Source organism: Capricornis sumatraensis, chromosome 1 (assembly GCF_032405125.1).
Source record: "Capricornis sumatraensis isolate serow.1 chromosome 1, serow.2, whole genome shotgun sequence".
Classification (NCBI taxonomy): domain Eukaryota; kingdom Metazoa; phylum Chordata; class Mammalia; order Artiodactyla; family Bovidae; genus Capricornis; species Capricornis sumatraensis.
The window spans coordinates 112939906-112954573 of NC_091069.1; the positions used below are offsets into that span (position 1 = coordinate 112939906).

At 39.3% G+C, this 14668-nt stretch overlaps 1 protein-coding gene across 6 annotated transcripts in view; it reads left to right on the forward strand.

Moving 5' to 3' along the window:
• GRIK1 (glutamate ionotropic receptor kainate type subunit 1) overlaps positions 1-13436 on the forward strand; it is a 466511-nt gene extending 453075 nt beyond the window's left edge. For 4 of the 6 annotated variants that reach the window (XM_068967638.1, XM_068967805.1, XM_068968044.1 and 1 more), the window contains one exon: positions 13281-13436. In XM_068967638.1, coding sequence (XP_068823739.1) covers positions 13281-13436 — 156 coding nt within the window. Of the gene's footprint in view, positions 1-12785; positions 12873-13280 lie in introns of all 6 variants that reach the window. The other 2 variants (XM_068967473.1, XM_068967554.1) reach the window with 1 other exon arrangement.
• The last annotated feature ends 1232 nt before the right edge of the window (positions 13437-14668 follow it).

Sequence of the window (14668 nt, forward strand, 5' to 3'; positions counted from 1 at the left end):
GTGGGATTCTCCCTTAAGTTTTCAAAGAAATTCTATTTGTAAAGAGAAGGGCATTCTTGTGATAGAAAACCAATGATACAAATGTGTTATGTGGTTTCCATACCCTGCAGAATCTAAGCTTTATCGTTGTCAGCCCAAATATGGCTAATTGGCCACACTGCTCTGCAATGCATTTCCGCATCGCAATGTGTACGTCCAGATATACACACAAAAACAATGAGTAAAACCTGAGTGATGTAATGAAGCCACTGTAGTTCTCCTTAGTGATTATAATTTTAAATTTAGCTTAGCCAGAATTTTCTTTCTTTTTTTCAACTGGAGTGGTCAGACTTCAAATACTCAGGTTTTTCAACTTCAAATAAGGTTTTCCTGATCACTTAGTCTTTTCCAAACATAAGAGCTGAAAAACACTACTGTCTATATATAACCTAACACAATTAGGTAATTTTGTTTTCTCACTGAAATTTGGCACATTATCAGATGCTTCCAAGCCATCCTTGACTTTATTTCTTCTATAGTCTGATTAATTTACTTAGCAAGCGATTTGGAGGTCTCTCTAATCAGGTTATTTCTGTTAATTGTGCAAAGCAGCTTTTCTTTGCCTGGAAACCCAAACATTCATTAATTAACAGAGAGGCCAAGAAGCAATTAGCATCCATTTAGAAATAACTTTTCCAGTGTACAGGTTGACACTACCATGTAAATCAACCCCTGAAAGACATCTGTGGCCCAAAGGAAAGGTGACTTGGGAACCACGAGCCAAGAATTCAGGTCCCTGGGCCTCTGCTGAATCACTGTGTCTCTAGGCAAGGATTGTATAATACTTCCCTCCTCCTCAACTTGGTCATCTGTCAAATGAGGGGGTTGCAGTTAAAACTCTCTTCCAACCATGGCATTTTTTAAATTCTCTTAGAAAGTGGGAAGAAAATTAAAGTGTAGAAGCAGAGGAGAAAAAAGCTTGGAGAATATAATATATGTGTGTGTATACATATATACACATATATACATATATGGAGAATATAATATATGTGTGTATACATATATACACATATATACATATATGTGTGTATACATATGTGCATGCATGCATGTGTGTTCAGCTGTGTTCAACTCTTTGTGACCCCATGGACTGTAAACGGCCAAGTTCCACTGTCCATGGGATTTCCCAGTCAAGAATACTGGAGTGAGTTGCCATTTCCTACTCTAGGGGATCTTCCCAACTCAGGGATTGAACCCACCTCTCCTCCAGTCCCTACATTGGATTCTTTATGATTTGCACCACCTGGGAAGCCTGTATATGCATGCACACATATGTATACACATTAACATATATATATATAAATATATATTATATCAGTTCAGTCACTCAGTTGTGTCTGACTTTTTGCATCCCCGTGGACTGCAGCACACCAGGCCTCCCTGTCCATCACCAATTCCCAGAGCTCAAACTCATGTCCATTGAGTCAGTGATACCATTCAACCATCTCATCCTCTGTCATCTCCTTCTCTTCTCTTCCTGCCTTCAACATTTCCCAGCATTGGGGTCTTTTCTAAAGAGTCAGTTCTTCGCATCAGGTGGCCAAAGTATTGGAACTTCAGCCTTGGCATCAGTCCTTCCAATGAATATTCAGGATTGATTTTTTAGGATTGACTGACTTGATATAATAACTATTACATATATATGTATATATATTTATTAAATTGTGTAGTTATGTTGAACATGTTAAATTCTTGTCATAAACAGAATTACTTTGCATTTTCAGTACTTGGGGTAGAGTGCTCGGTTCTGGATATAGAAAAAAATAGCTATCATGGCATTATAGAGTGAGAGGGTTCTCATCGAATAAATCATAAATGAGTCATTAAAAATACAGTAAAGATTATAGAAGTAGAATCATTTTTTTACTTTGGTGAGTCTATAGACTAGGCATAAAAAAGAGGGAAAAAAGGAAAATAAAGGAATTGTACCTAGGGAGTTATTCAAAGTTATGGAACTGATTACAGCCTCAATCCCAATTCTAGAAAGAAGAAGTTCAGGGGGCTGCAATGCCCAGGAAAGTCTCTAATCTTTAAGTGAAACTTAAGTAATTCTGCTAAAGAGACACAAAGGGAAGCAAAGGAAAGGCTGATGTGCTTCTTTTTACACTGATTTTATCCCTACCTTCCTTCACCATCAACATCAAGGTTTTTATATGCGTTTCTCCCAAACTAGAGATGACTCAACATCTTATGTTTTCAATTTTACATGGATTTTACAAACTTGGAGAATAGACAAAAATCTTAAAAACTATGGCTTTTGATCTCAAGATCTAGGTGTTTTGTTGATTGAATTAGTTGTTTGAATTCAAAAAGTCTAGCTCTTAATTAGCAAAAACTAAAACCCAGAGGGTCAAGGTTGAGATCCATGGGGTCGCAAAGAGTGGGACACAACTGAGCAACTGAACAATGTCAAGGTTGAGGAAATATGCATAATACATACTTTTCTACCTCTTTTCCCAATCCCTGACCAGTTCTTGACCACTAGGAAAGACAAAACTGGAGGGAAATCATTACCTTTAAATGCTATTCAAATCCCTGAGAAGGGCTCTCATTATCATCCCTGAGTCAAGCCCCAGGTTGGAGCGACAGAAAAGTAGAAACATTGGAAAATCTCAGGGCAATCCCGAACAGAAAGTGTCATTGTTGGGTTCATGGTATGTAACGCAGGAGGTGGGCAGACTTGTAGAGAAATCATACATCCAACAGTATGGCAAAATATCAATGTCTAGGCAGTGAGCCTAAAAGTGCATTCAGAGTCCTGCTTAACCTCAGAGCATGCCAGGGCAAACATCCAAAAATCCATGGCCCTTCCCAACCAGGAGCCTTGTGGAAGGCCTGAGAGAACCAGTGGATCAGGAGACTTGAGGTTGGAGTGGAAACAATTCTATACGTAGTCCTGATATGGAGACCACAGTGGGAACATAGGGGATCTCAGAGAATGTGGCAGAGATAGAGAGCAGCAACCAATGCTCTGTTTTAAACCATGCTCTGGAAGGCCCAGTCATATATGATGGATCCAGAAGGCTCTAAACATTTACAACTCCAAGTACCTTCTTTTTTCTCCTTTGAAACACCTGACTATTGTAATTAATAGCTTCAAAGACAGCAATGGCTTCTATAGATCCATACAAGTTCATTTAAGAACTCAAAGCTGCAACTTTGACTATTTTTTTCCCCCTGTGTCAACCCTACCCTGAGGGCAATGTATATGAAAGCTCTTGCTTTAGAAGTAGAAAAAAAGAGGCTGAGATAAAGAAGAACTGGTAAAAGCACATAGATTAGTATCAAAATGTTCTGCCTTGGTGCTAACTTTGTATTTCAAAACTTTCTATGAAATCATCACTAATGTTAGAGGGAAATAAACTTCCCTATATCCTGAGACAGGGGTCCCCAGTCCCTGGGCCACACAGCAGGATTAAGTTGGGGGCAAGCGAGCGAAACTGCCTCTGTCTCTCTCGTATTGCAGGCGGATTCTTTACCAGCTGAGCCACAAGGGGAGCCCATCTGTATTTACAGCCACTCCCTACCTTTTGCATTGCCGCCTGAGTTTCACCTCCTGTCAGATCAGCAGCGGTATTAGATTAGCATGAACCCTGCTGTGAACTCTGCTTGTGAGGACTCTAGGTTGTGTGCCCTAGAATCAACCCTCACCCAATTTTTCTTGGAAAAAAATGTCTTCCATGAAACCAGTCTCTGGTGCAAAAATGGCTGGGAATGGCTGCCCTAAGAGCTTGGGGATTGTGGACAGTCACACCAAGTAAAAAGAGAGAGAGAAGAAATGACATCCCACACTATACTTACATTTAATGTAATGGAAGGAAAAAAAAAAATTCTAAATAAAATCCTTAAATAAAAATGAACCCAAGAAAGATGATTTGTGTGTGTTTGGTGCCATCAAGTAACCCTGTGTCCCCCATGGATATATATATATTTTTTATTTTATTATTATTTTTTTTTTTTTTGCTGGTCTTAAAAGCAAATTTCTTTCTTTTTTTTTTTTTTTTAATTTTAAAATCTTTAATTCTTACATGTGTTCCCAAACATGAACCCCCCTCCCACCTCCCTCCCCATAACATCTCTCTGGGTCATCCCCATGCACCAGCCCCAAGCATGCTGTGTCCTGCATCAGACATAGACTGGTGATTCAATTCTTACATGATAGTATACATGATAGATAGTTTAAAGGCCTCGGATAAGAAACAAGGAATTCCAGAGCATGCCTTCATGCAAGAAATTCGAAGCTTAAATCTAGAATCTGAGAGAGCTAAAATGTCAGCAGAAAGCCTCAGGTCTGGGAACAAAAATGAAATACAGAAGAAAAATGGTAAAAGGACATAAAGATGGTGAAAATATGGCATTAAAGGAGCTAGGAAACATGAGCTATTGGCATCTATGTGCTACAGACAAAGCAAGAGAAGACAGGCCTCTAGGGGCTGGCACCTATGAAGAGCCAGTTTAAAGCATAAAAAATGCAATGAAGCAGTCTGTGAAAGCAGTAGCTGCTGAGTCACAGGTGAGGAGAAGGGTGGGGGCCACACTTTCACATTTTCATTCAGTGTTGAAATGTCCTCCACTTGAGAGCTTTGGTGCAAACTCAAAGGAGAACCAACTTCCTCATGAGCTTCAGGGCACAATTCATCATAACCACTATTATGGAAGCTACGGTGGTGACTCTCAACCTCACAGATCTGTTTTTGTTTTTGCTTTTAACTCCAAGGATGGTCACATAAAAGAGGACCCAGTGTTTCCGAACAAAACTGATAAAACCAGAATGGTGATGCTCAAATTTTGAGTTCTGGGACACAGGAACTGCACACAAAGACAGTGCATGTATTTTTCCTCTAAGACTCTCCTTCCTGTACTTAGTGTGGAATAATTGAGGGCTGATCTCTGTTCTCAAATCGTCAATTATCTTGAGAAGTAAAACACTTGTGCAGATAGGCAACCAGACTTTCCAAAACCTTAAGATAGCAAGCTCATGAGCAGGAGTCTTCTGTCATGTTCCTTGAAAAACTTCTGGACTCTAGGTCCAGAACATATTGAACATAGTAGGTTTACATCCACACGAGACCTGAGAGTTTAATAATATTAAAGGATGTGAATGCTTAGTCCTTGTTAAGAAAAAAATTACTGAGACACTGCCTCTGCTGAACGAGAAAACAATCACAGTAGTAGTAATAATCACATTATTTCTCAGCAAAGTATTCCCTACTATATCTCCTGATAGTCTATATTTTTCTAAGAATGGTTTTACAGCAAGACTTCAAATCGCAGCTTGCCTTTAAGTTAAAGCCTATATATAAAATTAAAGATTTTTGTAGCAGTAAAATGACTTTAATATTACCAATATCATTCTCTTCTTCTAAGCATAAGGTGAAAATTTATTACACAGTGTTACAGATTACTTCAAGTGTCGTTGAATAAGGAGTCTAATAAATTAAAGGGAGAAAACTATACAAAATGTAAAACCTATATTATATTCTTGGGTAGGCCCGACCTTCTAAAAACTAATGTGTCAGAAGAACCCTTGAAGTTATGTATTCAAAGTAGTTCCCCTAAACAGTACTAAAGAATGAAAGCACTGAATGCATAAAAATGGAATATATAATGAGAAATCAACCTGATAGTCACACCCTGATGCCAAGTTTGCAACAAATATGAAAGCCTGTCCCAGATGGCTTAGGCTGGGTTCTTTCAATATTGTAAACAAAAATCAAATCCAGGCACACAACTTTTCCTATGATGTAAAAAACATTCCCCACCTTAGGTTTTTGTTTTTATGTTTTCCTGAGGCATTTTATTTTAGTTACAAAAGGAGAGCTTAATTAGCTCCTCCCAATCCTTGCAGGAGGTATTTGCAATAATAGGATAAAGGTGCCAAGAGAGGATAATTTATGTTCAGATGCACACTGAGGTGAAGTGAAAGTCGTTCAGTCATCTACAACTCTTTGCAACCCCTTGTACTACACAGTCCATGGAATTCTCCAGGCCAGAATACTGGAGTGAGTAGCCTTCCCCTCCTCCAGCAGATCTTCCAGACGCAGGAATCAAACCATGGTCCCCTGCAATGCAAGCGGATTCTTTACCAACTGAGCTATCAGGGAAGCTGTACCAAGAAATCAATTATTGGGGTTAATCCAAAGAAGTTGCCATGTAGTCAGCAATTATAAAGAGAAACAAGCCAGAAAAGAAGGTAAAACAAGGCAGGAGAAGGGAAGGAAAGGGGAGTTGATGGGAACACACCATACATACCGAAGAAGTGTACAAGAGGAACGACTTTCTGCAAAATAGAGCAGTATCTCCTTTTTTAAAAAATTTGGGATGTAGTTGCTTTACAATGTCTTATTGATTTCTGCTGTACAACAATGTAAATCGACTATACGTATACATATATCCTCTCCCTCTTGAGCCTCCCTCCTTTCATACCCTGCCCCACTCCACCCCTCTAGGTCATCACAGAGCACTGAATTGAACTCCCTATGCTCTACAGCATGGAAAAGGTGATGGCACCCCACTCCAGCACTCTTGCCTGGGAAATCCAGTGGACGGAGGAGCCTGGGGGGCTGCACTCCATGGGGTCGCTAAGAGTCAGACACGACTGACCGACTTCACTTTCACTTTTCACTTTCATGCATTAGAGAAAGAAATGGCAACCCACTCCAGTGTTCTTGCCAGGAGAATCCCAGGGACGGGGGAGCCTGGTGGGCTGCCGTCTATGAGGTCGCACAGAGTTGGACATGACTGAAGCGACTTAGTAGTAGTAGTAGTAGTAGTAGTAGTAGTACTAGTAGTAGTAGTATGCTATACAGCAGTCTCACTAGTATCTATTTTACCCATAGCAGTGTATGTATGCCAGTTCTACTCTTCCAATTCACCCCACCATCCCCATCACAAGTCTGTTCTCTGCATCTCTATTCCTGCTCTGCAAATATGTTCATCTGTACCTTTGGGTCCCTATTCTTTTAAAGCTATGAAAGCTAATGGTCAGTTCAGTTCAGTCATTCAGTCGTGTCCAACTATTTGTGACCTCATGAATCGCAGCACGCCAGGCCTCCCTGTCCATCACCAACTCCCAGAGTTCACTCAGATTCACGTTCATCGAGTCAGTGATGCCATCCAGGCATCTCATCCTCTGTTGTCCCCTTCTCCTCCAGCCCTCAATCCCTCCCAGCATCAGGGTCTTTTCCAATGAGTCAACTTTTCACATGAGGTGGCCAAAGGATTGGAGTTTCAGGTTTAGCATCAGTTCTTCCAATGAAAACCTAGGACTGATCTTTAGGATGGTCTGGTTGGATCTCCTTGCAGTCCAAGGAACTCTCAAGAGTCTTCTCCAACACCACACTTCAAAAGCATCAGTTCTTCGGCACTCAGCTTTTTTCACAGTCCAACTCTCACATACATACATGACCACTGGAAAATCCATAGCCTTGACTAGACGGACCTTAGTCGGCAAAGTAATGTCTCTGCTTTTCAATATGCTATCTAGGTTGGTCATCACTTTCCTTCCAAGGAGTAAGCATCTTTTAATTTCATGGCTGCAATCACCATTTGCAGTGATTTTGGAGCCCCCAAAAATAAAGTCTGACACTGTTTCCACTCTTTCCCCATCTATTTGCCATGAAGTGATGAGACCAGATGCCATGATCTTCGTTTTCTGAACGTTGAGCTTTAAGCCAACTTTTTCACTCTCTTCTTTCACTTTCATCTAGAGGCTTTTTAGTTCCTCTTCACTTTCTCCATAAGGGTGGTGTCATCTGCATATCTGAGGTTATTGATATTTCTCCCAGCAATCTTGATTCCAGCTTGTGCTTCTTCCAGCCCAGCGTTTCTCATGACGTACTCTGCATAGAAGTTAAATAAGCAGGGTGATAATATACAGCCTTGACATACTCCTTTTCCTATTTGGAACCAGTCTGTTCCATGTCCAGCTCTAACTGTTGCTTCCTGATCTGCATACAGATTTCTCAAGGGGCAGGTCAGGTGGTCTGGTATTCCCATCTCTTTCAGAATTTTCCACAGTTTGTTGTGATCCACACAGTCAAAGGCTTTGGCATAGTCAATCAAGCAGAAATAGATGTTTTTCTGGAACTCTCTTGCTTTTTCCATGATCCAGTGGATGTTGGCAATTTGATCTCTGATTCCTCTGCCTTTTCTAAAACCAGTTTGAACATCTGGAAGTTCACGGTTCACATCCTATTGAAGCCTGGCTTGGAGAATTTTGAGCTTTACTTTACTAGTGTGTGAGATGAGTTCAATTGTGCAGTAGTTTGAGCATTCTTTGTCATTGCCTTTCTTTGGGATTGGAATGAAAACGGACCTTTTCCAGTCCTGTGGCCACAGCTGAGTTTTCCAAATTTGCTGGCATAGTGAGTGCAGCACTTTCACAGCATCATCTTTCAGGATTTGAAATAGCTCAACTGGAATTCCATCGGCTCCACTAGCTTTGTTCATAGTGATGCTTCTAAGGCCCACTTGACTTCACATTCCAGGATGTCTGGCTCTAGGTGAGTGATCACACCATCGTGATTATCTGGGTCATGAAGCTCTTTTTTGTACAGGTCTTCTGTGTATTCTTGCCACCTTTTCTTAATATCTTCTGCTTCTGTTAGGTCCATACCATTTCTGTCCTTTATCGAGCCCTTCTTTGCATGAAATGTTCCCTTGGTATAGTGCTAGTTGAAGTTTCAGCTGAAGTCTCTAATAGACTAACTTTTATTTCTCAGTTTCCTTTCTTCTACAAGAGAAACCTCACACACACACACACACACACACACACACACACACACACACACACATACACATACCACTTTATCTTTGGATAGAGTGAGGAGCAGCATGATAGCAGTACTATCATTGATTACTATACAAATTCATTTATCAGTGAATTTTCCCATCAAACATACCATCATAGTGATTCATTGTAAATGGAGGCCCATAAGCACAAAGATGATTACACGTTTAAATGACGAGAAGTGCAGTTGTTTTCCATTTCCTTCTTATAGATGAGCACCTATCTATGAACAAGATACAAGCTGTCATAAAAACCTGTTACTACATAAATACCAAAGCATGTTATGGGCTTGGTAAAACAAGTAATAATAGGCATTGAAAATTCTATACTTTAAACATGTACAGAACCTACTAAACTAAAATACTGTTTATAAAATATTCAAAGGAATTAGTGCAAAGAAGGATGTGCGAAAGCTAAAACTGAAGAAATATCAACTCTTTTCACTGTTTCTCTGCTTCAAACACACACACACACACACACACACAAATAGATGATAGATAGTTAGATGATAGATTGTTGCTATTGTTCAGTCGCTCAGTAGTGTCCTTTACAATGCCATGGACTGCAGCACACCAGGCTTCCCTGTTCCTCACCATCTCTCAGAGTTTGCCCAAGTTCATGTCCATTGAACTGGTGATGCCATCCAACCATCTCATCCTCTGTCATCCCTTTCTCCTCCTGCCTTCAGTCTTACTCAGCGTCAGAGTCTTTTCCAGTGATTCAGCTCTTGGCATCAGGTGGCCAAAGTACTGGAGCTTCAGCTTCAGCCTCAGTCCTTCCAATGAATATTCAGGGTTGATTTCCTTTTGACTGGTTTGATCACTTTATTGTCCAAAAGACTCTACATACATTCATAGATAGACAAATACATAGATCAGTAAGTGCCATAGACTTAAAATATTTTCAGTGATGTATAACTTTTTATTTTAAAGGCAGAGTAATTACTATGTGCCAGGTATTGTCCCTGAGTATTTAACGTATGTCAGGTTAATGATTCTCATATTAGCTCTATGACAAGGATTCCTCAAGGGAATATTTTTATTTGCTAAAAGCTAAGAAATAAATTCATCGCATTTGCAGAAAAAAAGAGAGGATTCTACTATTATTTTCAGTTTATAGATAAGAAAACTGAGTCAGAGAAAATAATCACCTGTCCAGTAAGCTTAAACTTCAATTCCAACATTCTGATGCCAGGAGCCAACTCACAATTATAATTCATGGTCATCTACGTAGACCCATTAAAAACATGAATTCCATCTACCAGAGGAAAATGGGACAGCCCAGGATCCCAGCTAACCGGGATGGGGTGCAGTGGGGGAGGGGGGGTGTGTTCCAGTCTGCAAAGCACTGAAGGATGCTGCTACAGCACCCTACTTCTAGTTTCCTGCCTCTAGAGCCAGGCAGCTAGTGGGCATTTTTATGCTTGATATTTTCTAACAAAAGAGCTTAGAAATTTACACCTTCACGCCTTACCTCTGTGTGTGTGTGTGTGTGTGTGTGTGTGTGGTTGTATGAACATAAAGGGGCTCATAAAACCAAGTCTGGAAGTAAAAGCTTTGGAAAGCTACCATAATTTGGATCCTGCTTCAGAAGTGCAATCTTTATATGTTACATGTATTTTCAGTTCTTAGATTACAATAGGCAAATTGACTCATGAAGACAAGCCTCTCTCAAGCTACTCTGAGCTGAAAGATGACCTTCACACTTTCATTTCCTGTGGCTATGAGAGCGTGTGGTTTACTCAAGTTCATGGCTGGGAGGGGCCTTAAAGGTCATCTTGTTTTGTGACTATAGCAAAAATTTGGAAGCAGAAAGGTCAGCCCCAATATCTTGCCATTTTCCTTTTGACAGTTGGAGACAGAGTAAGAATCAAAAAGAAATCATAGTTTATGACAGAGAAACCAGACCACTGATAAAATGATATTTATATGCCTTCTCACACAGGCAGCAAGAAATAAATACCCAAGGTTAATGAAAAAATGAAAAAGATGTTTGCTGTATTTTCAGGCAATTAAAAATTTGGAGGGGGATTTTTTGTTTTTAAAGAAAAATTTGATTGATATGTATTATCAAGATAAGATTTGTGATTGCCCCTTTGCCCAAAATAGGAAAGACTTAAGAGTGCCTTTCTGGTTGTATCTCCTGCATGAGCCATGTCTGTTAACAGAAGCCGAATTTGGTGGTTTTCTGTGCAGAACAAAGTGATTGTCTAAAATCAAACATCTGAGGAACTTCCCTGGTGGCCCAGTGGTTAAGACACCAGGCTTCCACTGCAAGGGGCACAGGTTCAATGCCTGGCTCGGGAATGAAGATACCACGTGCCACACGACATGACCAAAAAAAAAGTAGAGAAAAATATCAAGCATTAGTGAATTCAAATGAAACAAAAGATTATAGTTCTTAACATCTTTCATGAGGAAAGAATCCACAGAGAGCTCTTTATAATGATTTAATTAAAAGAATTAAGCATCATGGTGTGGGAGATTTCAAGTGAAAGCTGTTAAGTTTGAGGAGTCAAATGAGCACTGAGTTCAAATACAAGCTCTTTAACTTATGAATCGTATTTCTTGGGCAAGTTATCCAATACTTCTAATAGTAAGTTTCCCCATCTATACGATGGGCATACTAACTCCTTTCTAAAGCTGCTGTGCGGTTTATGTGTCACAGCGTATGTAAATTCCTTGGCACTCCTTCCTCCTCTCTCTCGCCCCTCCGCCTTCCATCTTAGTGAACTTCCTGAAACCAGAAAAGTCCTGTGCAAAAACACTTTCTTCCATTCAAATAAATTTCTGAACAGAGCTTGCAAAACCCCAATACAACACTGTCTAACACAGCAATACTATAAAATATTCTTTCCATCTTAGTAGCAACACATAAATTCCACATCACGTAATGGTACAAAAATTACATCTCATTTGTGAGACACTTGCCGTTTCAGTTTTTGAAGTATACTTCGTGGAAAACATTTTTGAATTTTTCTTTGTGTGGTGTGACACCCTCTCAATTCGCTGAAGCCACAGCTTACCATTTGGAAAAAAATTAACACGCGTGACCTGAATTTTCTTTTTTTTTTTTTTTTAGTATCATAGAAAAGTGGAAATGAAATTCAAATCCTATAAACACTTAGGTATAAAAGAAATAAGAACAGATATGCAAACAGCTAGTTTTTTAGAAAGGTGTGAGCCTGGTAAGCCAATAATTTATACCTAGGATCTAAATTTGTTAAGTCTGATTCTCAAATCAAGTAGAAGAATTAAAAATGCTGCTTGTTTCAAATGCATCAGCTTTTTAATGGAACAAAGCAGGGTGTCAACTTTCAGAAAAGCGTATTGCCCTTTGATACAGAAGGAACACAGAAGACATTCTGTACTCTGCACACATGAGACACCACTTTATTCCTGTCAGGCACGCACATCCTCTAGAAATCAGCTGGTGCTACATGATCATTTGGCTTTCAACTCTGTCCGTTTTGTAAGTTAATGGTCAAGGAATAGTGCTTGCACTGCCATAAACTTTACCAAAGGCTTTGGGTTTTTAGAGAGCATTTTAGGAGCAATCTCTTCAAAAACAACACTACTTTGTAGAAATCCCTATACAAGCAGAAATTTGTCACTCAAAGATCTTCTCTTGGCTGGAAGAAATGATGGCAAATTATGTCTTATTATGCTATTTATATATTGTGCATGTGAACAGATATAGCATAATTGTAACAGATACATTTATGCACATATATGCCATCTGCATATGCATAACTTTTTATGCTCATAATTCCATTTTCTTTTCATATTATGCCATCGTCTTTGCTGTGCAGTTCAGTACCATATTATTTTCATTTCAACCACAGCTGCATCATTGCTGCTGCCAGATCTCTGTTTATTTTATTTATTTATTTAATTTTTTGGGGAGAAAATATAAAATTTTAAATTGTTTTTTTTTTTCTTTTTTTTTTTATCAGAAAGGAAAGTCATCAAGAATTAGATTTTATTTTAGGAACAAAGTAAGGTTTCATGGGAGAAAAAAACAAAGCCTTGGTGTAGAGAAGGTTTGTTCATTTTCTATAGCATTACTGAAGTGTCCGTATGCCTTGATAATCCTATCAATGTTTGGATCATCTCACTGGGGGAAATGACTTAATTTAACTCTATTTTGGTGTCTCCGCAAAGGTAAGTTTTCTATTTTGAGAGCCTACCTGGGTAGTTTTCTGCTACTTCTTTTGTGAATGAAATCCCAAAGTTTGCCCAGCTGACTTGCCAAATCTGTTTCCCCCAGTAGTAAAGGTGGGTGGCCAGTGGGTGGAGGAGGAGGTGTGGGAACTGGCTGGGGATGCACCCTGTAGCAGAGTTACCTTCAACCAATATCTCATAATCCTAAAAGCCTAGACGGGAAACAGATCAGTGAAGGCTGGAGACAAGTGGATCAAACTGATGCTCTATTATTTCATGTCCTCTAGTGTCTCTCTTTCAATGCCATCATGGAAGAACTGGGAATCTCACTCAAAAATCAGAAAAAGTTAAAGAAAAAGTCAAGAACTAAGGGGAAATCATCCTTCACAAGTATCCTTACTTGTCATCAAAGACGAACTCAGAGAAAAGAGACGATGGCGTGAGCTGAGAACACACCTGGAGTAAGCTTTCAGGAAGAAAAACATGCTTACTGCAGGTTTTTGGATAAAGGATTTCTAACAATGGTGCAACGTTTTACATACATCTATATGCATAACTCAGATTATGGATACAGATACAAGAAATACAGTTTAGAAAGCTCAGATAGACTGAGATTACTTGGGAAGTGACATGGATTCTTTTGAAATGAATTTGTATGCTCACTTATTTTACCTTTCCTCTTTCATCTCAATAAATTGCTGTGTGTGCTTTCTAAGTAATAATAAAACAACAGGGTTTTTTCCAGAATGAGTTTGAGTGTTGGTTTGTTTCCCATCACTTGCTCTGATTCACAGTGTTTGGTTTCCAAGTGTTATCGGCTGTCAAGTTTGCTATTTTGATGACTCTTCTTATCTGTTCAGCCTGACAAAGCCATTTCTGGCTGTGTTTAAAAAAAGAAATCTTTTTAGTTTGTACCAAGTACCTTGTTTTTCTAGTAGAATAAAACCATTCATCTTTGTGTTTTAAAATCTAAGTTTATAAATAGTTTGGATGGTACTTGAATCAGTGACTATAACATAAAAGGATACTAAAAAGGAAAAATCCATTTAAAAAATAAAAGAGTCCACCACATTCAAGGCACCCTTCTAAGTCCTAGGGATACCAAGGTAAGGAAAACAGATACGGTCCCTGCCCTCACACAGTTTATAGTAAAATGAAAAAGAACAGCATTCTGTTACGCAAAGCTGGATTGCACTTCCTCAATGGAGGTCAGAAGCTGCAGGAACACACAGGAGTATTTAACCTGGGATGGGACAAGGAGGTCTTCCTTGAGGAAGGCACAGTAAGTCTACATATGAATGTGTTCCCTTCTGACAGTCTATTTAGTCCAATTTTGTTCATAAGGTCAACAAAGGAAGACTAGGAACCCAACTAACGCAATCAGCTACAAAGTACTGTACTGTAGTAGGTTTATAACACCTTTCATACAAATAATACATAAAAAGACAAACACAAAAAATAAAACATTTCAATCTTACAGTGCAGTACCTTGTAAAGTATAGTAGTAGTACAATGTTCTTGACTGAAGAATCCCAGCGACTTAGCAGCAGTAGCAGCAGCAAAGTACAATAGCTGGCATACAAGGGCTGGCATCGAGTGAACAGACAAGAAGAGTTACCGACTGGAGGAGGGAGAAGAGCAGGGAGATGGTAGAGTGAAAGGTCATTCTGCTGCT